Source organism: Thermobia domestica, chromosome 8 (assembly GCF_964235325.1).
Source record: "Thermobia domestica chromosome 8, izTheDome1.hap1.1, whole genome shotgun sequence".
Lineage (NCBI taxonomy): Eukaryota > Metazoa > Arthropoda > Insecta > Zygentoma > Lepismatidae > Thermobia > Thermobia domestica.
Window position 1 is genome coordinate 17632389 of NC_137461.1, and position 26388 is coordinate 17658776.

At 35.9% G+C, this 26388-nt stretch overlaps 1 protein-coding gene across 1 annotated transcript in view; it reads right to left on the reverse strand.

Annotated features, from left to right (window-relative positions):
• Positions 1–8770: 8770 nt before the first annotated feature.
• Positions 8771–26388, reverse strand: part of LOC145692729 (DNA replication ATP-dependent helicase/nuclease DNA2-like) — a 56221-nt gene continuing 38603 nt past the window's right edge. The window contains exons 12-19 of the mRNA XM_081768155.1: positions 24705–24853; positions 24288–24532; positions 22389–22582; positions 17508–17694; positions 13767–13952; positions 12849–13088; positions 10738–11013; positions 8771–9677 (exon numbers count right to left, since the gene is read on the reverse strand). Coding sequence (XP_081624281.1) covers positions 10789–11013; positions 12849–13088; positions 13767–13952; positions 17508–17694; positions 22389–22582; positions 24288–24532; positions 24705–24853 — 1426 coding nt within the window. The 3' untranslated portion in view covers positions 8771–9677; positions 10738–10788. The remainder of the gene's footprint in view (positions 9678–10737; positions 11014–12848; positions 13089–13766; positions 13953–17507; positions 17695–22388; positions 22583–24287; positions 24533–24704; positions 24854–26388) is intronic.

The following is a 26388-nucleotide window of genomic DNA, read 5'->3' on the forward strand; positions in this document are numbered from 1 at the left end:
GACAGCATGAACAATCTAAGAAGGGTTATGTCAAAATTGCGGATAATTTTTTATATACCCTCGTATTTATTATGGCAGTGAAATGCTAGTTGCTCTCTCTCTCTATCTTTATAAGCGTCAATTCACATTATACAATATAAAATATAGAAAATAATAACGACTTAATAAAAGAATATACAATATTTGATAAATGCATTCAACAAATCTATTCCTAAGCAATTTAGAATCTACAGTATATTATTATGGCAGTGATATGCTAGTTGCTCTGTTTCTCTCTTTGTAAGTATCAATTAACATTACACAATGGAAAATATAAAAATAATAACGACTTAATGAAAGAATATACAATATTTGATAAATACACTCAAAATACAATATTTTTTTTTCTATCCTTATGCGTACAAAAAAATCTACAGCTGATTTCAATTAACTTCAAAGTGTTACACCAACTGGTTTTATTTTTATTTATTTATTTCAGAGGTTATCTTTATTAGTTTACAAGACATTCAGCGAGATGTAAAAGTAACATTATATAAGAAGGTACGGTAAGGTTTAAATTATCACCAGGAAGTTATTAAGATATGATGATTAAATTATGTTAGTGTTACGTTTGGTTCTTATGTGTATGATGTTAAGAAAATTTGCTCGTAATGATTGTGTATTTTTTGTACAGGGTGTGCCAAAAGTGACCAAAGTACAAGATGGATAAGATCGAGGCTCACAGTGTGATATCGTTCCTGCATTTGAAGGGTAATAATGCCAGACAAATTCATTTTGGTCTCCGGATTATACTGATATATCCACGTTTCATCCATTGTTACCAGACGCCCCAAAAAATCGTCTTCTAACAGCGTCAATGTCTGTTGGGAAAGGTCACGCCGTACTTGCTTCCGAAAAGGTATCAGCAAATGAGAAACTCAGTGCGCAGATATCTTAGACATGTGAAGTTCGTCATAGATAATTTTCAAACACTATCATAATTGAGACCAGCTCATTCGTAAACGTTTGGATGGTGACACACCAGTCTTCGAGGATTAAACACTACTTTCTTCACAGTGGCCGCATCCGTCCGTCAGGAATGGCGTTCCAGGTCTTGGGTCACCTGTGAGGAACATATGACCAGTTTGGAATTTTCTTTTCCACTTTACAGATGGACAATCATCGACATACACAGACTTCATCTTGTCATGAATTTGTCTGGCATTATTACCATTCAAATGCAGGAAATTTATCACACCGCAAGCCTCAATCTTATCCATCTTGCACTTTGGTCACTTTGGCACACCCTGTATAATAAAAAAAAAAAACGAACATTAGCAGCTAATTTCCACGTCATGCACATAAGAACCAATCGTAACACTGACAAATTTCATCATCATATCTTAACTTCCTAGTGATAATTAAAAATATATCAGATTGTATACAATGAATGGCATTTTGAGTTTGCTTTTCATATCTTAATTTTATTACTGCCAGTCCCACTTGGGTCTTTTATTTATTTGATAAGTGTTTTCTATCCCATAAACAACAGATTCAGAAGGTCAGCATGACTTTGAAGTTAATTGAAAAGTATTCTAGGTAGGCATAAATGAAGTTCTATCAAAATTAATATGTACAATTGTTATATTTCCCTACAGATCATTCTACTCTTAAAGAAACTAAATAGTAAAAGAAATGCACTATATTCCCCGCAAAATCCTTTTGTTCATTCATTACAATTAGATGTGAGACATATTTCACAGCTTAGGACATTAGTTTTAATATTGTAATTCATATCAATGGGCCAATTGATTCTCTGTGTTGTAATACAATTTTCTTTTATTGTCTTTTTCTCTTCTCGTGCCTTTCACATTCTTGAAATCAGCTATCCTAAGGATGCCTTTTATAAAAGCTTTGTCAATCTGTCTAGTCATTTTTCCTTCAATTCAAATACAATGGAAAATTTTTCGAGTATTAGATAAATGTCTAAAACTACTTTTAATGAAATGAGCTGATAATTTACATCATTTTACATTTTGTGGGGAATATAGTTTTACAAACTAAATGAACACATGTGGTGGCATTTTTCTCACTCTCAGAACTGAGAACTTTTTCACATTTAATTGCCATCTCATACGGAAGTATTTTCTTTTCCGTTAAGGCACAATACAGTACTATCATTTTGTTTTATTTTATTTATTTATTTATTTTTAAATGTAGCGTTCCACGATTATACATCATGGCTAAGAAAAATGGTAATAATATCCCATGCACACGGTGTTTGTCCAGCACAAAGTTCACTTGGCGCGGGCTTTTTTTAAAAAATACTACAAATTACTTGATAGTAAAAAGGCTTACTGCGTTCGATTTCCCACTGTGTAGGATGTGGTGACTAAATTTTATCCTTGTATTATTATTATTATTATTAACAGCTGAAGTCATTCACCATCACTATTCACAACGAAAAGACTGATTAGTAAAATGAAATGAAATTTAGTTTTACGTCCCACGCTATAGCAATGAATGATAAATTTAAGTCAATGAATATGAAAGAATTTATGGGATAAAAATTTTAGAGGAAAAGGGAAAACACCGAGAAAACCTACAGGCATAATGTCCACCACGAACTCATAGCCTGACTGAACTAAGGATTCCTCGCATGATATATTACCGTTAAGCTATAGTGTTTGAGTTCATTCAAGGAAGAGGAAAATCCCTGAATAGAACTTAAATTGAAGGAAATTTTCGAAGTGGATATAAAGGGTGACCCAAAATTAAAGCAAGAAGTAATTTTAATAGAAAACAGAATTATATTGTAATTTTTTTTTATTGATTCATAAAGTATATATTATAGGGTTACTTATGTATGGAATAGTAAATCGGGTAAATGACCTCCGCGGCTTTGCTGGCACATACGCACTGTTGAAATTTTCCATGACAGTTGTGCATAAATATGGCTTAATTTCCTTGATACAGCATTCAATTTCTCTTTCAAGGCGTAGGTAATCGTAGGCTTGTTGGACTTAAACCTTAGACTTATAAAAAAAGTCCAACGGCGTCAAATCGCATGATCTGGGCGGTCAATTCTGATCACCAAAACAGAAATTACACGACCAGGAATTATAGCTGCCAAAACTTCATTTTTTTAAAAATAGTGCTTAACAATGAAAACGCGTTGTTCTTTCTTGTGGATTTCATTTTTAATAACCCTGAATTATCAGCTGCTTTTTTGCTTTCGTTGGCGACACCTTACTGCACAAATGGTGCAAAATTAAAATCTTGCGTGAATTTAAACTAGCGACCGCACGCATCAGAGGTAAACCCTCTAGGGGTTTACCTGATATTTGTACGGAGTGATTATTGGAGTATCTCAGCAAGATATGTAAATAATAATAATAATAAATTCAGCCTCTCGACTACAAAGCGACCGTGGTAGTTAGGTTTCAGCCTGAAATCACATAGTCAACATTAGACTATTTTAATGGTGATTTTTTTTAAAATGCAAGTAAAATTAAATGAAACGAAGATGAATCATCTTCGCCACTTGAGATCTATATATACTTCGGAACGTACAGGTGAAGTAGATGACGTGAACTCCACAGCCACTTGGAACGAGAACGGGAAATAAATCACATCCCCCATCGAGAATCGAACCCAACGCGTCCCGTTGGTATTGACTACATCACTGCTGCTTTAACATAATCAACTACCACTATATTAAACTATATAGCCTTATGAGTAGGAATGATGGCCCGCGATTGTTCGGTACTCAAGTGACTATTTCTGAAAGACAGAGTCACGACAAGTTAGGACTTGTTGAACGAACATTATGCAAAGATGATGATTACACTAGTAAACATGATTTTTGGCACATTACCGGATCTTAAAGGAACTGTTTCCTCTGACTTCGAATATGTAATCAGTTTCTCTCAATCATACAGTTTTTCGTGACAGAGGAATTTATAATAATAATAATAAAAAAATCCCTTTTTAATACTTTTCATACTCTCGCTCTTGTTCCCTCAGGAATAGAAGCACAGCAAATAAATCCTTGATTTATATTGTATAATCCTTGCAAGTTTCACAACAATCGCAATATATTTTCAATATAAATACATATATTCGCAAGTATGCTGTGTGTACTGATCATTTTATTATAATATTGCTTTCAGAACTATTGCATAGTGACACAAAAAAGCATTTTCACCACACTGCTGCAGTTTCTACATAAATACCTTATTAAATTGTGAAGAATATTGTGCTAAAGGAAGTAGGGGGAGAGAAAAAAAAAGAGAGAGTATTATATACTTCAATTTATTTACAATACTGTTATTTTCCTCTCTCTCTAGTTTAATTTTCTGTACGGATCTAGCAACAATAGCTAATGCGACACATGTGACAAATTCGACAGTATCTTGCTATCGTTATTGTGAACACAGCGCAATAGAAGCTTCTGTGCGTTGCCAAGTCAATTTCAGTGCTCTACAGGTATGCGTGTGTTGATTTTTATAAAGAACATTTTACAATTATTCAAATTCGTCAGCAGATCGCTCTCATTTACCCACTACGGATCGCGTGGGAAGGTTTCGTTGTGCGTAACTGAGTTTCAATGCTTTATACATGTGTGGTGTGGTGTTATGGTGTGTGTTGGGGGAGAGGGATATTTTATACATGAAATGCCGCGAAAGTGTTTGAGGAACCCTGGCAAATTTGTTATGAGTATGGATAGTTAAGAGCCTGCCTTACTAAAAAATAATACAAAATTTACCATTTTTCTTTTGCTTGTGTATTCATCAGTGAAAGGAGATAATGGAATGCAAGTTACCAGAATCAAAGATAATGCTATTCTACAACAGAAAATATGAACCCGAAGAATGTTCAGTGTTGCAATCCATAGAAATTACAGTGTTGCCAGAAAAACAATTTCCCTAAAATCTAAGTTAAGACAGCGAGTAGAGGAATGAACTCAACTGCATTTGATTACGTATCATGTTGTTTTGGTTTCTTGTGAACTACATTTTAATTAACATTATTATTTAGTTTCAATAACTGTATATTAAAACTATTTTGTTTATTACAAACTAAATACAACTTTTATTTACAAAGTAGTTCACAAGAAACCAAAACAATATGATATGTAACCAAATGCAGTTGAGTTAGTTCCTCTACTTGCTGCCTTAACTTAGATTTTAGGGAAATTGTTTTTTTGGCAACACTGTAATTTCTATGGATGGCAACACTGAACATTCTTCAGGTTCATATTTTCTGTTGTAGAATAGCATTATCTATGACTGTAGTGATTTGCATTTCATTATCTCCTTTCACTGACGAATAAACCAGCAAAAGAAAAATTGTAAATTTTGTATTATTTTTAGTAAGGCAGGCTCTTAACATTTAAAACTTAGTCACGATGTTTCACTCCATTAATAAAATATGTTTCGAAATACACTTCAATTGTAAAGTGGACGATTAAGATAAGAATTAGTCCGTCACATCTTCCGTTTTATCTTGTTAAACGTCTGACCGGATGGGCAAAACAGGACCGACATATGATCTTCGCCATACTCATCATCTGATGATTGAAGATCATTCATCAGACTGTAATTTCTGCATGACTAACATACAAGGAATATTTAACAAATCAAAACATAGTGCAGTACCCAAATTTGCAATATGCCATTAGGCCAGTGACATATAGTGAGGAATTACCAACACCACAACCACCAACCCAGCTTATTATAAATGATTACAAACATGAATTGTCTGCAATTGTCTACAGAAATTGAAAGTGAGGGAAACGATGATCCTACTTTTGAGAAAAGAACTTTGATCTGTGAACAACGTCTCGTAACTCACGGTGATTTAAATAACCTCTTTCGTGATTTAAAGTTATCCAAGAAACAGGACAGACTTCTGGCGCCTAGACTAAAAGACTGGAATCCACTTCAGTGTGATACGAAAGTACGCTTCTTTCGGAATTGCGAGGAAGAATTTGGAGAGTTACCTCAGGAAAATACTCTTATTTATTGTAGCAATCTGAGCGCTGTTACGGATACACTCGGTCATTAACATAATAATGAAAAATCAAAATTATTCATGGACTCGTCAAAAAGTAGTTTAAAAGCAGTTCTTTTGCACAATGAAAATAAATTGGCTTCTGTGTCGTTAACTTACGCAACAAACATAAAAGAATCCAGGATTCCCACTTATTTTGCGAATACGAATTCCCTGACTTTTATAAGTTTTCTAGATCACGGTTTGCAAATTATCAGGTCTATATATAATGTAAAAAGCAGCTATATATTTGCCCGAGCAGGAGATTTCTCGTTTACTACATAACTGCATGCATATTGCCTCTCACAAAATGATGATAATTGTACTGTTTCAAAATTCTACGAAATGATTTATAACGTATTCAGCCGATGCGTCCCTGCTAAAAAAACACGTCAATGCCAGTTATCCGTGCTCGTTTACCTATGATATAATCAAACAAATCAAACGGAAATCGCCCATCGTAAGAAGTGGAAAGAGGGTTTAAATAATGTTGCATACCATCGTGAACAGTTCCTGAAACTACGAAAAGAAATTAAATCAGAAATTTCGAGAGCGTACAAGGCATTTATTTCACATTCTGAATTTACTGTAGAAAAAGAATCCACAGCAGTTCTGGTATTTTATTAAAAGTAAAACCAAGCATCTTTCGTCAGATTCTCTAACATATAATGGTAACGAGTTAAAACATAACAAAGAAATTTCTCAGGCATTTGCGCATTATTTTCAGTCAGTATATAGTAGTGTACCCGCTAAATACGAGACGGATTATCTAATAACAAATAATTCGGAACGTAGTATATCAGACACTTTTCATATAAAGGAAATAGAATTAGAGGAGATTGGGCAGGCTATTAAAGCGCTGAAACCTAAAAATCTTGTAGTATAGATGGCATTCCACCGTATGTGGTGAAGGGCTGTTTAGATACATTCAAGCATCCACTCCATATTATCTTTAATATGTCCATTAAAACCAATATATTTCCTAATAAATGGAAAGAAGGTCTCATTTGCCCTATTCCTAAATCCGGAAACAGGAATGAGATAGAGAAATTCAGACCCGTAGCCATCCTATCTCCCTTTGGCAAAGTTCTTGAAACCATATTATACAACAGAATTTGAAACCATATAAAGCCTGTCATATCTGAACATCAACACGGATTTTTAAGGAATAAATCCACAACAACCAATCTAGCAATAGTAACGGATTACATAGCAAGAGAATTAGACAAAGGCGGTCAAGTGGACGTCATTTATACGGATTTCAGTAAGGCTTTCGACAGAGTTGACCATGACGTGCTACTACAGAAATTGGTATCTTTCAATTTTTCTAAACGAGCAATAGAGTACTTTGCTTCCTACTTGTGCAATCGAGAGCAAGCTGTTTCTTACAAGGGATATATTACCACGAAATTTACCACATTATCAGGTGTTCCTCAAGGATCCCATTTAGGTCCGCTATTATTTCTTGTAATTAATGATATTTCAACCTATGTTAAAAACTCTCACTTTTTGTTGTTTGCCGATAATCTCAAATTATATTCTAAAATATGCACAATGGATGACTGTACACAACTCGAACAGGATTTACAGGGTGTTGGGCAATGGTGTAATAAAAACAAACTTTCATTGAGTATCTCTAAATGCAAGTCTTTATGTTCTTAAGGAAAGAAAATCCCATCTATTATCCGTATATAATTAATGGCATATATCTGTGTAAACCAAATTCAGTTAAAGATTTAGGAGTAATTTTTTATTCAAAATTGACCTTTTCTCATCATATCGATGCAATCTCTAACGCTGCATTCAGAAACCTCGGCTTTATCTATAGAATGGGTAAAGAGTTTAGAAAAGAGTCAACATTAATTAAACTTTATAATTTGTACGTAAGGTCCCGATTAGAATATGCGTGCGTTATTTGGACACCGAATGTAAGTAAATACTTACAAGCAACAGAAAACATACAATTTCTAAAAATGCTTACGTACAAGGAAGCTTTCTATCCCAGATTCCCTACGTAGACTTAGTAAGGAGTTTGAATTTCCTAACGTTGACGAATCGACGAAAGATGTTTGATTTACTATTTTTATATAAAGTATTAAATAATAAAATTGACTGTCCAGAGCTACTCACGAAAGTATATGAGCGTTCCAACAGGCAGAACAAGACCAGGGAATACTGGTACATTTTTCTGTGAAACACAATAATTCTTAGTGCATTTCATGTAAAGTTACGGAAAATTGGTTAATGAAGGGAAACTGATTACATACTCGAAATCAACGTGAAAAGAACCCTCAAGATCAAGTGTTTTTCCTCTTGTGTCACTCCTCATTGTTGTTGTAGTTATAATAATAATAAACCAAATACATGAGGATTAAAGTACGAAGTAAAACACACACAGCGTAACTGGAGACACTAGCTTTACAAATTTATTCACTTGTCTTTCGAATCAAGACTTATTCCTTGGTTGGTTGAGTTTACCGTCCCTTTTAGCACTGAGGGTATATAAGACGTGGAACTACAGCTTAACATGGGGCCGCGGTGGCTTAGTGTTAGAGCGTTCACTCCTGGTGCGTGGTGTACTTGGTTCGATCCCAGCTCGCACTAAGTGAGCTTTGTGGTGGACAAACACCACGTGCGTGGGGTTCTCTCAGGGTTCTCCCGTTTCCTCCCACTTTTTTCATTCCACCATTTTATCATTCATTTCTCATCATTACCGTCTCCTTTAGCCTAGCCGGCATAATCGAGGGACGTAAAACTTAAAGATTTCATTTCATTTTCCAGCTTAAAATGGGATCCCAACCACTTTTGCTCCCACCGGGAACTGAACCCGAGTGTCTCACCGAAGGTGAGTATGCTATCCATATACCCAAGAGGGACCCCGAGTCCTGTTATTATATTGTAAATGATGTTTCTATTTGTTCTGCACTGAAAGGATACCAATGATGATACTAATATTAAATTACCAAAAAGTATTGACCTCTTTTAATATGGAGAGCACCTCCGTGGCTAAGCGGTTTGCATACGCTCTTTTGGCGTGGAAGATCCGGGTTCGATTTCTGACGGGAGCTCATGTGGTTTGAATTTCACGTTAAGCTTGTAAGTCCACGTCTCATATAACCTCACTGCTGAAAGCAACGCTAAACTCAAAATCAAATCTCTTAATATGCATGTAAACACATTTCAAATTTAAACACAAAAGACTTAAAATATACATATTTCACGAATAGAAAATAAGACTTAAAATATTTTGCTGACACTTATTACAAATACACACACACACATTTATCTATATGAATATCAAACAAAAATTCATCTAGGCCTATATAAAGAGATATTACCACTTCGAAAATGTATTTTGTTGTTACATTTTTATAGAAATAAATATTTACAAATACAACTACTTCGTCTGGAATAAAAGATTCTTACATCAAAAGTACATACATGCTTGAAAGCGTGAGCGGAAGAGACAGAAAATATGTTCCCACAACTTTACTGAGTAGAAAATGGCATAGCATTGCTTTCCAAAGGAAGAAGTACGTCATTCCATGTGGATATATCATATATAATATTCACACACTTCAAAACGATACATGTGTGCTGTGTTTCTAGCATTGTTTCATTCTCCAAGTTGGTGAAGCCAGTACCTGAAAAAAGATAACAGATCGATATCATACAAAGGAAACAATCGATGACAGATCGAAGTTTTGCGGCATCATGCACCCAGTCTTTAATGTAGAATAAAGATGATGTACTACATTTTAAGGATCGCGGACGCGCTCATTTATATTTGTTCTGTAATTTGTTTGGTCGACCAAAGTACTAATTTGGTAGTAACTTATATAGTAGCATAATTTTTTAATTACATAAGGTATAAATAAACTCAAAAACGATATTTACCACAAGCTACAATTTTTGTTTCAGGGAATGAAATAAAAAAGGAAAGCGGTTTCTAGGAAAGGACTGGGGTAAAAATCGGGAATGAACTAAGGAAACTACATAATTACTGACCGAATATGAGAGAACTTAAAAGTTATTTCTACTGTAAGAATGATTGCAGACTTCAAAAAACAAGAAAATTTTTTTTTAAAAAATGTAATAATAATAAACTTAATATTAAAAAGTAAAGAAAGTATGAAACAAAGGAGAAAAGAAAGCTCCAGGACCAAGCAATAAAACACAGATTCAGAGAAGAGATGATTTTTCAAATGCCAAAAAATGTAACTAAAAAAAGCCTTTCTTCCATACTCATTGATCTGTTTGTTAGTTATACATATAAGAATACAGCAACAACCTATATATATATATATATATATATATATATATATATATCAAACTGTTAAAATCAAGTAACAACTGATGTGGACATTTTTTATCGAGCTACCCGGTGTTTGATAGAGCAATTAAACGAGTTTTGACGGAATATTACTTTTACACTCTTTTTTGACACTGTTCTATGTTGTTGTTGTTGTCTTGTTTTTTTTTTCTTTCTTTTGTTAACATTTCCCTGTGTAAAATGGCAAAGTTATGCTGTATCTGGGAATTTGTTCGATATATATATATATATATATATATATATATATATATATATATAAACAACCGTGGTTATGGCATAATAGTAGTGATATCCAGTTTCTACGCGTTTAGACAACGGGAAAATACGGAAAGTAAAGTAAAAAATAAATGAAGCGCTTAAATAATATTTACCTTGTCGGACATAATTCTCAAAATCATCCAACTGGATGAACCTCTGCTTAATCACTTGATAGCTTGATCAGGAACTTCATCCATTATACGGCTCCACTCAAATCCAAGCTTCCCATCCTGCAATTTCAGGATATTAGACTCGGGCAGTGCATTGAGAAGCTGCTGAAACGGCGAATATCTCTGTAGTGTTTTACTGTCACCTACAACAATTAGCTTATGTTTTGCACGAGTTACAGCTACGGTCAATCTTCGTTTATCGCTTAAAATCTCTCCTTCCTGCAAAAAATTAGAAATTATATTTAGAACTCTTTCCAGTAAAGTATTTAACGCTCTAGAAGGAAATCTTGTTAAACCATGTTTTACAAAATAAAAATATAAACAGTAATTGAATTTTGTGCCATTTTTGCGATAAGGTGTTGCCAACGAAAAGAAGAAGACAGTGTGACAGCTGACAGTTCAGGATTATTAAAAATGAAGTGCTACACAAAAGAAAAAACGTGTTTTCATTGTTGAGCAATATTTTAAAAATAATGAAGGTTTGGGAGCTACAGTTCGAAATTTTCGTATAAAATATGGTCGGAATAGTGGTTTAACTACATCCACTGTGAAGAGATAAATTTAAAAAATTAGGTAGACTGGAAGAATTTGTGATCTTAAACACTCAGACCGTCCTTCAACAAGTCGTTCAACACAGAACATCGAAGCAGTTCGTGAGAGTGTTGCTGAGAGTCCAAGAACATCAATTCGGCACTGTGATCAAGAACTGGACATTTTTAGAAGCTTTCTACAGTATATTCTCACGAAAGATTTGCATCTTCATGCTTCCAAAGTTCAGTTGATTCAAGAACTGAAGCCAATTGACCACACACAACGAGGAGAGTTTGTTGAATGGATTCTGGAACAGCAATTGGATGCTGATTTTTCGGACAAAATCATCTTCAGCGATGAGGCTTACGTTCATCTTGAACTGTATACTTTATAAATCAATAAAAAAAATAGAATTTTTAAACTTGTGTAATCTATTCCATATATAATCCTATGCCGTATACTTTATGAATCAATAAAAAAAAAAATACAATTTTAAATTATAAACCCGTATTTTTTTTTATCAAAATTACTTCTTGAGTGAATTTTGGGACACCCTTTATATTGTATATAAAATTTTTAAAATGATTGAACACATTATGAGACATGGAAGAACCACGCTATTAGCTACGAAGGGAATAACAAAAGAAAGAAAAAAGCTAGAAGCAGCCACGTTTGAAATATACAGCCAAATAATACGCGATGTGGGGAAGAAAAAGTATTATGGAAATGAAATGTTTGGCTCAGGATAGAGAAGTGTGGAAAGCTGCGTCAAATGAAAGATTGACGACTTGAGAAAAGTATATCTGCTTAATATGTCGTTCAATCCAAGACCGTGAAAAGAGCTCACCATTCCATCCCGAAATTCTCAAAGAATGAAATTATATATCAGCTGAATCAAAATGATGTTTTGATTTCGTTAATTTATTATTTCTTTAATTAAAACATCTAATTCTGGCGCATGGCGTTTAAAATGTTACTCATCTGTCTTCTTCAGCCTAAAGCCATAATCGTAAGACCCTAAATTAAAATATATAATACTATTCAATATTTTTTAAATCACGAAAAAAAAAATGAAATGAAATCTTTAAGTTTTACGTCCCACGGTTATGCCGGTTAGGCTAAAGGAGATGATGATGATGAGAGATGAGTGAAATGGTGGAATGAAGAAACGGGAGAACCCCGAGAAAACCCACGAGCACGGTGTTTATCCACCAGACAGTCCACACAGCGCGAGCTGGGTTCGAACCAGGGACTTTTAAATCACGAGTTTTATCTTCGTGTAAGAAGAGTTTTTGGCAATACTATTTTCTGCTTGGCAGGAAGAGCAAAACCATTACAAAGTATGAAGATAATGTTCAGTAATGACAAATAATGTTTCTTAAAGTTAGAGACGTTTCACTAAAACAAGAGCACACCATTTCTCAACTTTCAAAGATAGATGAGAGAGCTCACTGATATAATCGGAAATTGGTTTTCTTTGCAACGACTGATAGGTTATTTTCATTCTTACGTAAAATACTTACCTTGATGTCCCATTCTTTTCCATCTTCTACTCGCATGGATTTGGTACATGAGTAGAAAATGACTTCTTTATCTCTCCCTTGATATTGATCAACTGTATTTACTTCCACTTCGTTCATGCTACTAACTGAAGACGTCTCACCGTAATTCTTTTGGTTACAATGCAACAGTAGGCTGCGGAGAAGGGCTACTTGAGCTCTGAACGGCGATATGATACCAACTTGGTTCAGTGGAACGCCACCCTGCAAACAAAATGTATTTATTTAATTTATTAAGTTCGAAGTAGATGTATTAGCATTCCAGAAAACAATATCAATTCGAATCATATTTTATTTTGTCGTACTCAAATGATGCACTCCCGAATGGGTAATGGGTTACAGAGAGAGAGAGAGAGAGAGAGAGAGAGGGGTCAGGAAAAATCAATTAAAATATTTCGTAGGTTTGGAATTTTCATTGTCAGTTGAAATAAATAATAATAATAATAATAATAATAATAATAATAATAATAATAATAATAAAAAAGATGATGAAGAAAACTGCGATGAAAAGGAAAATGTTACATAAAAAGACAGTAAAAAAGAAAAGCACTATTTAGGTTAACAGCATATTGCGTAAAGGTTAAGAAAGAACTGTTAAACAATTAAATGAAACAGATAATTACTACTTACGTTCAGTGAATGTACAGTCAGCGACAGAAGTTCTTCCCATATAGTAATATTTATTTTGGAAATAACGGTGGTATGGCTGGAAAGTACAGAAAATTACATTCTTTTTAAATTACGGAAAACTTCTACTCAAATTGACCTTCCATTCTGAAGTTATTTACGAAACTAATTTCATCAAACGGAAAGAAGTTTTGTCGCTGACTGTACATCAACGTATTAACATAAAAAATATATATATATTGTTAAGAAGGGTACCATTTGTAAAGCTTTTATTAGATGAAACAGCAGGGCCGCCTCTTTCATATTGGTTATTTTTCCTTCCTCTTTCGTAGTAGTATTGGCGAAATCATTTCCAATATCTATGAATCGAACGGAGTGAGATAATTCTGGTGACAACACTTCCAGTAACCAAGGTTTATCTTTGAATGTGTCACTGAATATCTGCAAAAATAAACAAAAAATTAATATATTATTTAAAGAATTGTCTCACAATAAATAGAAACTTGAACGTGTTTTGTTCACAACTACAATGCTTGTTTTTTTTTTTTTTTCTGTATGTGTTACAAAAACACAATCGAAGAATCGTATCGCCAAGTGGTTAGCAGTTTGTATGTGTCATCCCGAGTTCGATTCCTAGTGGAAGCTCATACACAGTATGTCGGAAAAGTAACGGAACTTCTTCTTTACAGATAACCACTAGCGCCATCTATTGAAAAAACATATCATCGGAAAGTTGGATATCTGCTCAACAAAACAAGACCGCAATCATGAGAACCGATTAACGGAGTGTCAAGTTATAGCAAGAAAAGTGGGTGTATTTGGTGTCACCTCGTCACAAAAACACACAATGCAGCAAAGAGCCAATATTAAATTTTGTTTCAAGCTAGGTAAAACATTTATACAAACATTAGAAATGATGAAACAAGTGTATGGTGATGAGTGCTTATCTCATACACGTGTGTTCGAGTGGTATACGCAATTCCGAGACGGTCGGGAATCCTTGCAAGACGACCCAAAGCTAAGTAGACAGAAAATCGAAAATCGCGATGAGTTGGTAGAACAAGTGTGTGAAATGATCGTCCACGATACGAATTCGACTATGAGATGAATGGCGGAAATAAGACTAAAGATATGATTCACGAAATTTTGACAAAAGATTTAAGGAAACGGAAAGTCTGTGCTCGATTTGTTCCGCACACCTTAACTGACGACGAAAAACGTGCTCGCGCTAAACATTGCAAGGACCTGGTTAAAACAGCCAGACGGAACTGAACATTCATGGAATCGATTGTAACTGGTGATGAGACTTGGTGATTCAAGTACGACCCGCAAACAAAACGCCAAAGTGCTACGTGGAAGTCCCTAGTTTCTCCGAAAGCGAAAAAAACTGCATTTTCAAAAGTCACGTAAGAAGACAATGTTGATTTGTTTTTAGGATTCCAAAGGTATTATACTTCGGGAATTCTGGTGATACTGCTAATGGGGAATATCATCTGGGTGTTATGAAGCGTTTGTGAAAGTGAATCGTTCGCGTAAGGCCCGATTATTACCAGGCGACAATGCACCATGTCACAGAACCTTTGCATTTCATGACTTTTTGGGCTAAAAAAAAACAAATCTGTGTGCGTCCACATCGTCCGTATTCGCCTGTTTTATCGCCGTGTGACTATTTCCTATTCCCAAAATTAAAATTGGCCACGGAAGGGACACTTAATCACAATATTACTCACGCCCAGTCTGCCATGACGAGAGTCATTGAGGCGATTCTGAAAAAGGACATTTAAAACTCTATGTTAGTATTGGTTGGACGTGTCCAGCGGTGTGTTGATGCGAAAGGGAAGTATTTTAAATAAAAAGAACGACTACACTGGTAACATATCTAATTCTTTTTTTTATTATTATTATTAAATTTAAAAAGTTCCGTTATTTTTCCGACATATTGTGTAAGGTTCAGCAAATCATTATACTGTAGATTCACATCTCATTTAGCCTTGGTGCTGACAACGAATATTAAATATACTTGAAATTACAGACGGTACACAACATCATGCTATTTTGAAATATTTTATAAATCTGAACTGGATCTGTTGAAGAGGAAATAAGGTTACTACTGTACAACACATTTATGATATATTCTAGCATTCAAAAGGGCTAGAAATTTAATCAATCTGGCGCTTTGTTTCCGTTTCGTTTGGTTTTCTTCGATTGGATATTTCTGCTTTTCTTCGATTTACTTCCCTGGAAACATATATAGTACTTTACCGCTTACTTCCCTGAAGATGTCTATTGTCAAGGAAGTAAAACAACGCAAATAAAAACACCTGAAATCAAACTAAAGCATATATATATATATGTTTGCGTCATTTCGATTGAGAAGCGGAACCCAAGCTCTGCTAAATGTATTTTTTTCTCCCTCAAATTTTAAATCTCTTTGCTCTTGCAGTTCTTGAATCATGTACTGGATTAAACATGATTTTCGGAGAGTAAAAGGAGTTAAAAAGCGAACAAAAATACTCTTCAATTCAGATATTATATATATTGTAAAACTTTGTGTAATTTTGTCTCATATATAAGGAAGAGGTAGAGCTGTTAATAAAAAGAGCGTCCGGAATCGACTCCCACTACCAGTATTTTTATTATAAAAAGTTCCTCTATATTTTTACAAAAATACTATACAAATTGATTTCTTTAAAATCAGGGTGAGTATAGGTGGTCTTTGAGCGTAAGGTCGCAGACAGAAACTCCAACAGAGCCCCGTAGCAGGCTAAGAGGAGTGGAATTAAGGAACCAATGCTCCGTAGCAAACAGAAGCGGGTTAAGTGGCCAACAGAGCCCCGTAGGAGGCTAAGCGGCTGAGGTTGGGATTCCCAGACAGAGCCCCGTAGCAGGCTAAGCCAGGAGATAGGATAGGCGTAGTCCCGTAGCAGACTAGAGGCCTGGGGTTAGGTTACTAGCAGACTAAAGGAGGGTCACCAGAAAACTGGTACTGAGCTCTTCTGTCCAATTTATAGCGTCCCTTGGGTGGCGGTGGCGCTGCTGCTTCAATTTTCGTCTTCTGCTCCGTGGGAGGCGCTAAACGTCGTCTGCAGATGATTGCAGGTCCCCCTGGTGGAAGTTCCTCATGATGAAGCACGAGGTGTTTGTTTATAAACACTTGATGCGTGGATTTGTTTGCAAACAACTTCACATGGGATATTACAATATAATGTTATTTAGATTTCACTTTTTAACATAACTGAACTATGTGCGGTCTTGACTCATTTTTTATACGTCAATATATTTCGATAAAGGCTTTCATATTTCTCAGTGGCGTTCTTCAGACCATTGATTGCTACTTTTACTCACATCTCATAGCATCATGTAGTATATCCTCTAATCCTAAGATATGTTTTTCCATTACTTATATACTTAAGGTCCTGTGAAGGGCAAAAACCTCCCTCAGGGGAAGACGAGGATAAAATTTAGTTCAACCAGAACTAATATTTTCAACCCAAAGTACTATATAATAATAGTCCTTGACTTCAAATTTGGCCCAACGTGTCTTTCATCAAACGAAATATCGACATGGGAGATCTGGGTTCGATTCCCGGTGGTAGCTCATGTGGTTCGGATTCTACATTAAGCTGTAGATCCACGTCTTATCCAACCTCGCTGCTGAAAGGAACGCTAACTCCAATGCAATCAATCAAACGGAATGAAGACGACCAAAATTTTGTCAAAACGAATATAAGCGTTCCAAGTATCAACCTGAATACAAAATGAAAATAAGGGGAAAAAGAAGAATCCCTGGAATTCAAAACAGCCTTATATCGATATCCCATTTAATACTAGAACTACTAAAAAATGTAATTTGGAAGTCAATGATAATGTGTACCAAATATCAATTCAACTTGAACAGCAGACGTAAAATACACAAAACACCCATTTCCCAAATAACATTCTAAATGACAGGAAGGAAAGGAACGCCCACAGTACCAATACAGCGATATAACATACCTGTCTTTTTGGTATAGAAAGAGTGGCTGTTGCAACTTCTTCATTTCCACATTGTAACTGATGATTATACGTCAAAGCATTGGCAAGATTGGTAATAGTTTGATTCATTCGGTACTGAAGGACCAGTACAACTGTTGATTCAGCGCAGTCTAATCGATTGAACAGGCTTTCATGCATTCCAAGTTCTCTGAAAAATAAAATAATAATAATACTTGACATTTTATACTTCACATTTTATTATCAACTAATATTAAATGGTGAATAAAGTATGTAGCAACTTAATAAACGAAATGAATACAAATTCAATACAGATTCAGTTAGGAGGATTTGAAACTACTGTCTATATTTATTACCGTTACAGACTTCTGATGTCAAGATTTATGATTTATTACTAGATGTCGGATTTTTATGCACTCAAAATTCATGCAATATGCATGTAACTGTGCTGTTAAATGTGTTAAAATATGCACTAGCAATGCAATAAAAGAGAGCATTTTCGAACATGCGGCAAAAATATGACAAAGTTTTGTAGGTGAAATATAACATCGAAAGTGTACTTTACCTTTGAGAGACTTTTCTTCGGAATTTATTTTTATGACAATTACAGTTTATATACCCTTAACTCTTTAAACACACAAATTATGAAATTAAAATAAATAGTGATTTGAGAACATGATTTCTAATTTTTCTTCACATTTATACTTAAAGACAAATTTTTAAAATATAGAAAAAAATAAGAAAATAGGACAGCTGGGAGCCCTGCAGAAGTTGTGTAGTGCACACAATAAGAGCTCAGGAAGGATTATTTTAGCAGCCTTATTACATAACTTTAACATGTACGAATTTCCAAGTTGAGTTGATTTTTATCCGCTTATCACTATCCGATTAAAAACCCACCAACAGGAATGATTAGTAAGTTTCACGGAAGAAAACTCATGATGTGTCAAAATCTTTTTTTTTTAATACATATTAAGAGTTTATGAAAGAGAGGGAGAAATGCATGTTGCTCCTATATGTTGAATGCAGAAGCTCGCTTTATCAATCAATCAATCAATCAATCTATCTATCTATCTATCTATCTATCTATCTATCTATCTATCTATCTATCTATCTATCTATCTATCTATCTATCTATCAGTCAGTCAGTCAGTCAGTCAGTCAGTCAGTCAGTCAGTCAGTCAGTCAGTCAGTCAGTCAGTCAGTCAGTCAGTCAGTCAGTCAGTCAGTCAGTCAGTCAGTCAGTCAGTCAGTCAGTCAGTCAGTCAGTCAGTCAGTCAGTCAGTCAGTCAGTCAGTCAGTCAGTCAGTCAGTCAGTCAGTCAGTCAGTCAGTCAGTCAGTCAGTCAGTCAGTCAGTCAGTCAGTCAGTCAGTCAGTCAGTCAGTCAGTCAGTCAGTCAGTCAGTCAGTCAGTCAGTCAGTCAGTCAGTCAGTCAGTCAGTCAGTCAGTCAGTCAGTCAGTCAGTCAGTCAGTCAGTCAGTCAGTCAGTCAGTCAGTCAGTCAGTCAGTCAGTCAGTCAGTCAGTCAGTCAGTCAGTCAGTCAGTCAGTCAGTCAGTCAGTCAGTCAGTCAGTCAGTCAGTCAGTCAGTCAGTCAGTCAGTCAGTCAGTCAGTCAGTCAGTCAGTCAGTCAGTCAGTCAGTCAGTCAGTCAGTCAGTCAGTCAGTCAGTCAGTCAGTCAGTCAGTCAGTCAAAAAAACTGCAGGAGTTCGTCCATTCGTCCAGAAGAAATTGAAAGAATATGTATTTAGCTCTTTTGTTGGCAATTGCGCATTCATGCTAGGAAAAAAGTATATTCCCTTCAAATTCCTGTTTCTTTATAGAGATTTTCCGAATCTCTCTATAAAGAAACAGGAATTTCAAGGAAAGATACATTTTTCTCCTAGTACAAATGTAGATTTTTTCCCTAGCACGAATGAGCAACTGCCAACAAAAGAGCTACATACATATTCTTTCAATTCCTTCTGGACGAACTCCTGCAGTTTTCTTTTGAGTAGAGAGAATATACTTGCCTTTAACCTACCAAAAAATACCTGTAATGTAGCCCGTCAACAAAATTCATTCCTTTCGAAATTACTTACAAGAGACTATGTAGAATAAAACGCAATGGAAATTCCGAATGAAGAAGTGCGGAACTGCGACGGAAATCGAATTGGGTTTTCGGTTGCCAGTGTGCTAACCAGTACTATCTCAGTCTGCTTCGTAAACAGTTACACACATCCTTTACTTTGAGGTTGGCAACTACACTTTTAGGCTACATGGAATATACCACAACTTCTATTGTATTCGGATAGCTCAGTACATTAATGAACACCAATGAGAATTAAAACTCGACATTGTATGTAATAGCAGACTGACTTATACCGGGAACCCAGATTCGATACCAATGGTTGTGGCGATGGTAGAAATACGAATTTTTTCCAAAAGCAAATCTGATCATTGAATTCGAATCTCAAACTTTCGTTTAAGAAATGGAGGCTCTACCAACGACAATTACCAAGGATTGTCTGTTTTTTCTCTGACCTTAATTACCTACGCAGCTTCAGGTATTTTCCACACAAATAACCCACTCCTCGTCAATATTTTGTAAATGAGGATTTCAATTTAATAAATCAAGAGGTAATGCATGCACTACGAAGCAGACCAGAGCTCGATGATAATACGAGGGCTATCCAGAAAGTAGATTACGTTTTCGTCTGTGTCCGCTAGGGGCGGGGCTAGCGCGGCCATCTTGGGGTCAGAGCGTTGCGCAGCTCAGTCGGCATCTAGCCGTGCTAGTGAGAGGTTCGTGCTGTGCTCCGTTAAGATACTGTGACGGTTTGAAATGTCTGCGTTAATTGAAAATCCCGCGAGCTGCGAGGTGCGTGCAGTAATAAGGTTTCTGACAGCAAAAAACTGTAAACCGATAGAAATCTATCGGCAGCTGTGTGAAGTGTATGGGGACAACATTATCACTGAATGTGGAGTGCGACAGTGGGTCATAAGATTTAAAAATGGCCGAACCAATGTTCACGACGAAGATCGAAGTGGGAGACCCAGCAAAGTGACTGCCGAACTTGTCGAAAAAGTCGATGTTAAAGTCCGTGAAAATCGAAAGTTCACAATAACGGAACTTTCTTTGAGTTTTCCACAAATTTCGCGAAGTTTGTTGCACGAAATCATCAGCGAAAAGCTTGGTTACCACAAGTTTTGTGCAAGATGGATTCCAAAAATCTTGACAGAGGACCACAAAAATCAGCGAATGGCTGCAGCGTTGCACTTTTTGGACGCCTACAATAAGGATGGTGACTCTTTACTCGATCGCATCGTTACTGGTGACGAAACATGGGTGAAACACGTGAACTGTGAAACGAAATTGCAATCAATGCAGTGGGGGCACACAGGTTCTCCCCAAAAACCCAAGAAATGCATGCAAACAATGTCGGCAAGGAAGATGATGGCGACTGTTTTTTGGGACAGAAAAGGTGTGATTTTGGTGGACTTCCTGGAAAGAGGCACTACAATAAACGCTCAAAGGTATTGCCAAACTCTGCAAAACCTCAGAAGAGCAATTCAAAACAAGCGCAGAGGAATGTTGAGCTCTAAGATCTTGTTGATTCACGACAACGCCCGGCCCCACACGGCAAATGTCACGCGTGAAGTTCTTGAATCTTTTCAGTGGGAGTTGTTTCCTCATCCGCCGTACAGTCCCGACCTGGCACCGAGCGACTTCCACCTATTCCCAGCAATGAAGAAGTGGCTGGCTATGCAGCGTTTTGATGACGACGAACAGCTGCAAGAAGAGGTAACGAAGTGGTTGAAGTCGCAGGCGGCCGAATTTTTCGACGAAGGAATTTCCAAGCTCGTACATCGCTACGATAAATGCCTTAATTTGAATGGTGACTATGTCGAAAAGTAGTATTTGTGTGTGGCTTTCATCTGTATATAATAAAATTTGTTTCCTATACTTTGTTGATTTTTTATTCCAAAACGTAATCTACTTTCTGGATAGCCCTCGTACATGAATTTTGCTTTACGTCCTTATGGAACATCCAGAATTGTTCTCCCAGCAAAATTTTAACCCTGCGTCCTTGCACACACAGCTAGTGCTCTAATTATGAATGGGGGGCGCGGTGGCTCAGTGGTAGAGCGTTCACCTCCGGTGCTTGGGGTCCCTGGTTCGATCCCAGCTTACGCCGTGTGGACTTTCTGGTGGACAAATACCGTGCTCGTGGGTTACCTCGCGGTTCTCCAGTTTCCTCCTACTTTCTTTATTCCACCATTTCATTCATTTCTCATCATCACCGTCTCCTTTAGCCTAACCGGCATAACCGTGGAACGTTAAACTTAAAGATTTCATTTCATTTTTGCTCTAATTATGAGACGATGCAAAGCTCCCAAATCGGTTGAGTTGATTTTGAGTTTAACGTCCCGTTTAGCAGCGAGGCTATATGAGACGTAGACTTACTAACGTGGAATCCGAACCACATGAGATCCCGCCGGGAATCGAACCCAGGTCTCTCACGCCAAAGGCGCGTACGCTAACTGCTTAGCCACGAAGGAGTTCATCTTCCAAATTAGGTTTCGAGTTTATGCCACTCCAGCGTCTGATTTTTCTGTTACTCCAATATTACATACACATTGGTGTGTGACAATAGAATAATTAGAACTTGAAATTTTCTTTCTCAGTTTAGACTGATTGATTGATTGATTTTATTCTACTTCCTTTATACAACACTGCGGTTATAAAAGACGAATCTACCATGCCACGAGTTGAGTCCGGAATAGTTGGTACATGCACAGAACAGACCCTACTCAACCAAACGAGCTAAATTAAGGAGAAGCCACATGTTTCTTGCCTTGCTCTAGATCAAACCAGCAAACTTATTGAAAATTAACTTCGTACCTTGCTTTCTTACTCTGCACTACTGGCGGCAACTGCTCAGGATCTCCAATCAACACAAACTTTTTAGCGTGAAACAAAGGACGGAGTACAGACGGCTGCAACACTTGAGTACTTTCATCAACAATACACACGTTGAATTTTCGATGCATGAATATCGGATGACTTGAACCCAAACACGTAGTAGCCACTATTGCCTATAGTTAAAATAAAATAAAATAAATTAATTAATAAGAAGCTATTTGTTTAACATATAGTTTGTACAGAAATATTTATTGCTAATGGTATGAAACTCCCTGTCACGAATCTTAAACCAAGCAGGTGGTGATTCAAAAGTGTTGGATGTGGTCAGCACATAGCTTTTGCTGCTGGTTTCCTTGACCGGAGTCTGCTACTCCCATTGTTCAAGTAGATCTTTGATTGTCCTCACAACACTGGGTGAACGGTGAGTATCTTTTAATGATTAAATTTAAGCCTTGTATATTAGTAGGTCACTCTGAATAAACTCTTGGATATGAACTAGTTTGCTTTTACCATGAAACACGTTTATCATTAGGCCTATTGTATTGATATGACATTTCTAAGTTCTCACACCACCAGTACTAGTGGCGGCCCTTGAAAATTTACCTAATGTACACTCATGTCCAAAATTATTGTCGCATTTCTATAACTGTCCTCTTGTAAGAATATAATTTGATAATGGTTTTACAGAGCATTATTAATACTGATACTTTGTGTATAATAGGGAAATTTATATTTGTGGTAAATTTCATAGGAAATGAATTATAAATACGAAAATTAGAATGAGTAAAACAAAATGTTGCTAAATGGACAAGAAAGTTTTATTTTCGATTTATTGTTCGTATTTACTGCTCTTTTGACATGAAATTTGCCACATACATATCTTTGCCGATTGTGTACATACTAACATTGTAAGAAATACTGGGAGAATTCGTTATCAAATTATATTCCTACAACAACATATTTATAGATATGCGACAAAAATTTTGGACATGAGTGTACATTAAATGAAATGATTTTATTTAGTTTAACATCCCATGATTATTCCCTTTAGGCTAAAGGAGACGGATCATTAATGACAGTGAATATTCTTATTTTTATTTTTTTTTAGAACTTGGGACTCCTACACCAAAGATAAAAGCTAGCCACCAGATCAGCGGGGAATACTACTTAACACTCACGGACACAAGAATTCATTTTTATTCCCTTAGGTTGCAGTGATAAATTCTTTTAATTTTTACCATTGTGATTTCCCATTGTTACATGGAAACTTTTGATATTTAGCAAGAAAATGTATTCCTTATGTTTGGTGTGCTTCATTAGTATATATTTTCCCGTCATCTTTTAGTTGGAGATAACTGCGCAATGTGATAAATTAGGCAGCTTTGGTTTTTCAATCACATTGAAGAAGCAGAAGATGGGTCAATGAAATCATTTGTAGCTTTCAACAAACATTTACGACGTGTATTGGTAAGATTTTAACCTTTTTAATAATAAAAATTGTACAATGAATTTAATGAATTTTTCATAGTATGTTTAGGCCGAATTTTACTCTCATTCACAAAAATCCATAATTGCTTTAAACTTTTATAAAGAAAACGGATCACATTATAAAATACAAGTTCCCAAGAATCTGAGTGATTGAATTGTATTTATATCCTCTGTCAGCAGCGAAGTTACATAATTTAAAGTGGAATTTCAACCACTTTAGTGAGTTCGATGCTCTCCCAGGGAATCAATCCCGAGGCCCTGTGCAAGAAAAGGCTCACTCTCAAGCCACTAGACTAGGAAAGCTCCAAGAATTTGAGAGGTTAGTATTCACGATGCAATGTTCTAAGTTATAATTTATTGAGAAAAGTTAAAAAATAAAGTGAAACGTACCTTTGACTTATAAGCTGCTTCAAGTTCTTCAGGAGTCTTGCAGTTTGCCGTAAGAATGGCCTCTGACTTGCAATGCAATTTGGGATGTATTCGAGCTGTGGACCCAAGACGAAGAAAATCTACCCCTCGCTCCAATAGTCTCAACAAAATATTGTCCACCGCCGCATGAGTGTGACTTGTCAATAGTACAGAATTACCGGACTGCACCAATAACTGCACCAGCACAACAATAACAGCAGTTTTACCTAAAATAATATATTGTATTTAACACAGACAAAATTTTACCTATTCGGTTTTAATATAAGACTAGAGTACATAGCTAATGAAAGTTTTTATTATTATTATTATTATTATTATTATTATTATTATTATTATTATTATTATTATTATTATTATTATCATAAATATCTAACTTACCAGTGCCAGGCATTCCCTTGATTAGTACATAATCCTTTGCGGCTAGTGCTTGTATCACAGCTCTCTGTTGAAATTTATTTAATTTTTGCAATATATCTTTTCCTTCTAAAACAACGGATTTCGGCATCTTTTGAAATTGTGGAGTTTCCCTAAGGAAAAATAAACAAAATATTTCTATTAGAGCAATAATTTCTCTTAAGTACAAGATGATAATGATAAAACGAATTTCCCAATTTTCAACTAATTTTTCTTCACTACCTGCCACCTATATATATATATATATAAATCTTCCATTATATTCTCGTATTACCATCTACGAAAGTTCATTTCAATAATTTTACTTCCTGATTATCACCTCTAAACCAGTAGTACTCAACAGTGGGGGAGAGGGGGAGAAAGAAAAAAATATTACTTTATACTAACAGTATATCCCTTTAGAAAATTGAATCCAAGCTCATGTATATCTAACGAAGGGTATCAACACTGTTACTATGTCTGACAATGAGTTCATGGACTCATCCAACAAAAAGTGCAACATATCTCACTCAAGCTTCCTACTTATTTGGCGAGGACGAAATCTTTGACACATAACATAAAACAAAAACAAAAAAAAAGTAACTATTATCTCCCCGACAAACCGGCCAGATACGGCGGAAAGAGAGAGAGGAGTTCTGAGAAGTCCCTCACTTTTCCAGGTTTCTTCAGCTCTTCATGAAATTCTCTGACATTTCTGGGTCTTCCAGATAAGTAGGAACCCCACCACTCCTGAATATCACTATACTTTGCACGTACTCCCCTTGGGAAACCATGTACCGATGCCAACACTTAGTCCACTCTTCAAAGTAATTTTAAATTTCTTTTTAAAATGGTCATCAGAGCTATCGGCGTACTGCCTTGATGTCCTGGATGCTATCAAAATGGCTTCTTTTCAATATTTCTTTTATCTAAGTTATTGAGAACCATGCTAGATGAGGGTTCTGGTTGGCCATTTAGTTATAGAGGGTGTTTTCCGCAAGATCTCTTGGACGATGACTTATTTATGGCAGAAGCCACCACACGTAGAAGGCGGCATTATTTATCAGGGTATCTACTAGAATTCCAAAATGAAATTTCGTGACTTTTTCGTGACCTTTTCTTTAGCAAACCATAAAATTTCGTAACATTCTCAAGAGTGAATTTGGGTGCGAATTAGGCCGAATTTTCATACATGCGGCAGAAGCGTACTTTGCTTGCGATTTGGTAGCGTCTAAAGACAACCATAGACATTTTTGGTGGTTAATTTTGATGCTTCAAAATTTTCCAGTCTGTACTCCTATTTGTACAGATTTTTTTTAAAAAAAATCGTGTTCCAAAAGCTAAATTTCTTGACTTTCATGACCGTTTCCTGATTTTTGTGACTCGTGACCCATGGACACCCTAAAAAAACAACTTCACTTCGATTGATGAAACGAACTATACGATAAGCCATACATTCGCTCACTCCTGAAGTCGTCGTTCTTTTCTCAGTTGTTTTGGGAGCGGACTGTGTAGCGTATTGGTTAACGCATCGGCACGGTATGCCGAAGATTCCAAGTTCGACTCTCGGTCCAGTCATGCACTTTTTCAGTCTTTGTGTAACATTGGAGACAGGATCGATTTTAAAAGTAAAATAAGTTACATGGTAAGGTCAATGAAACAATAAAGT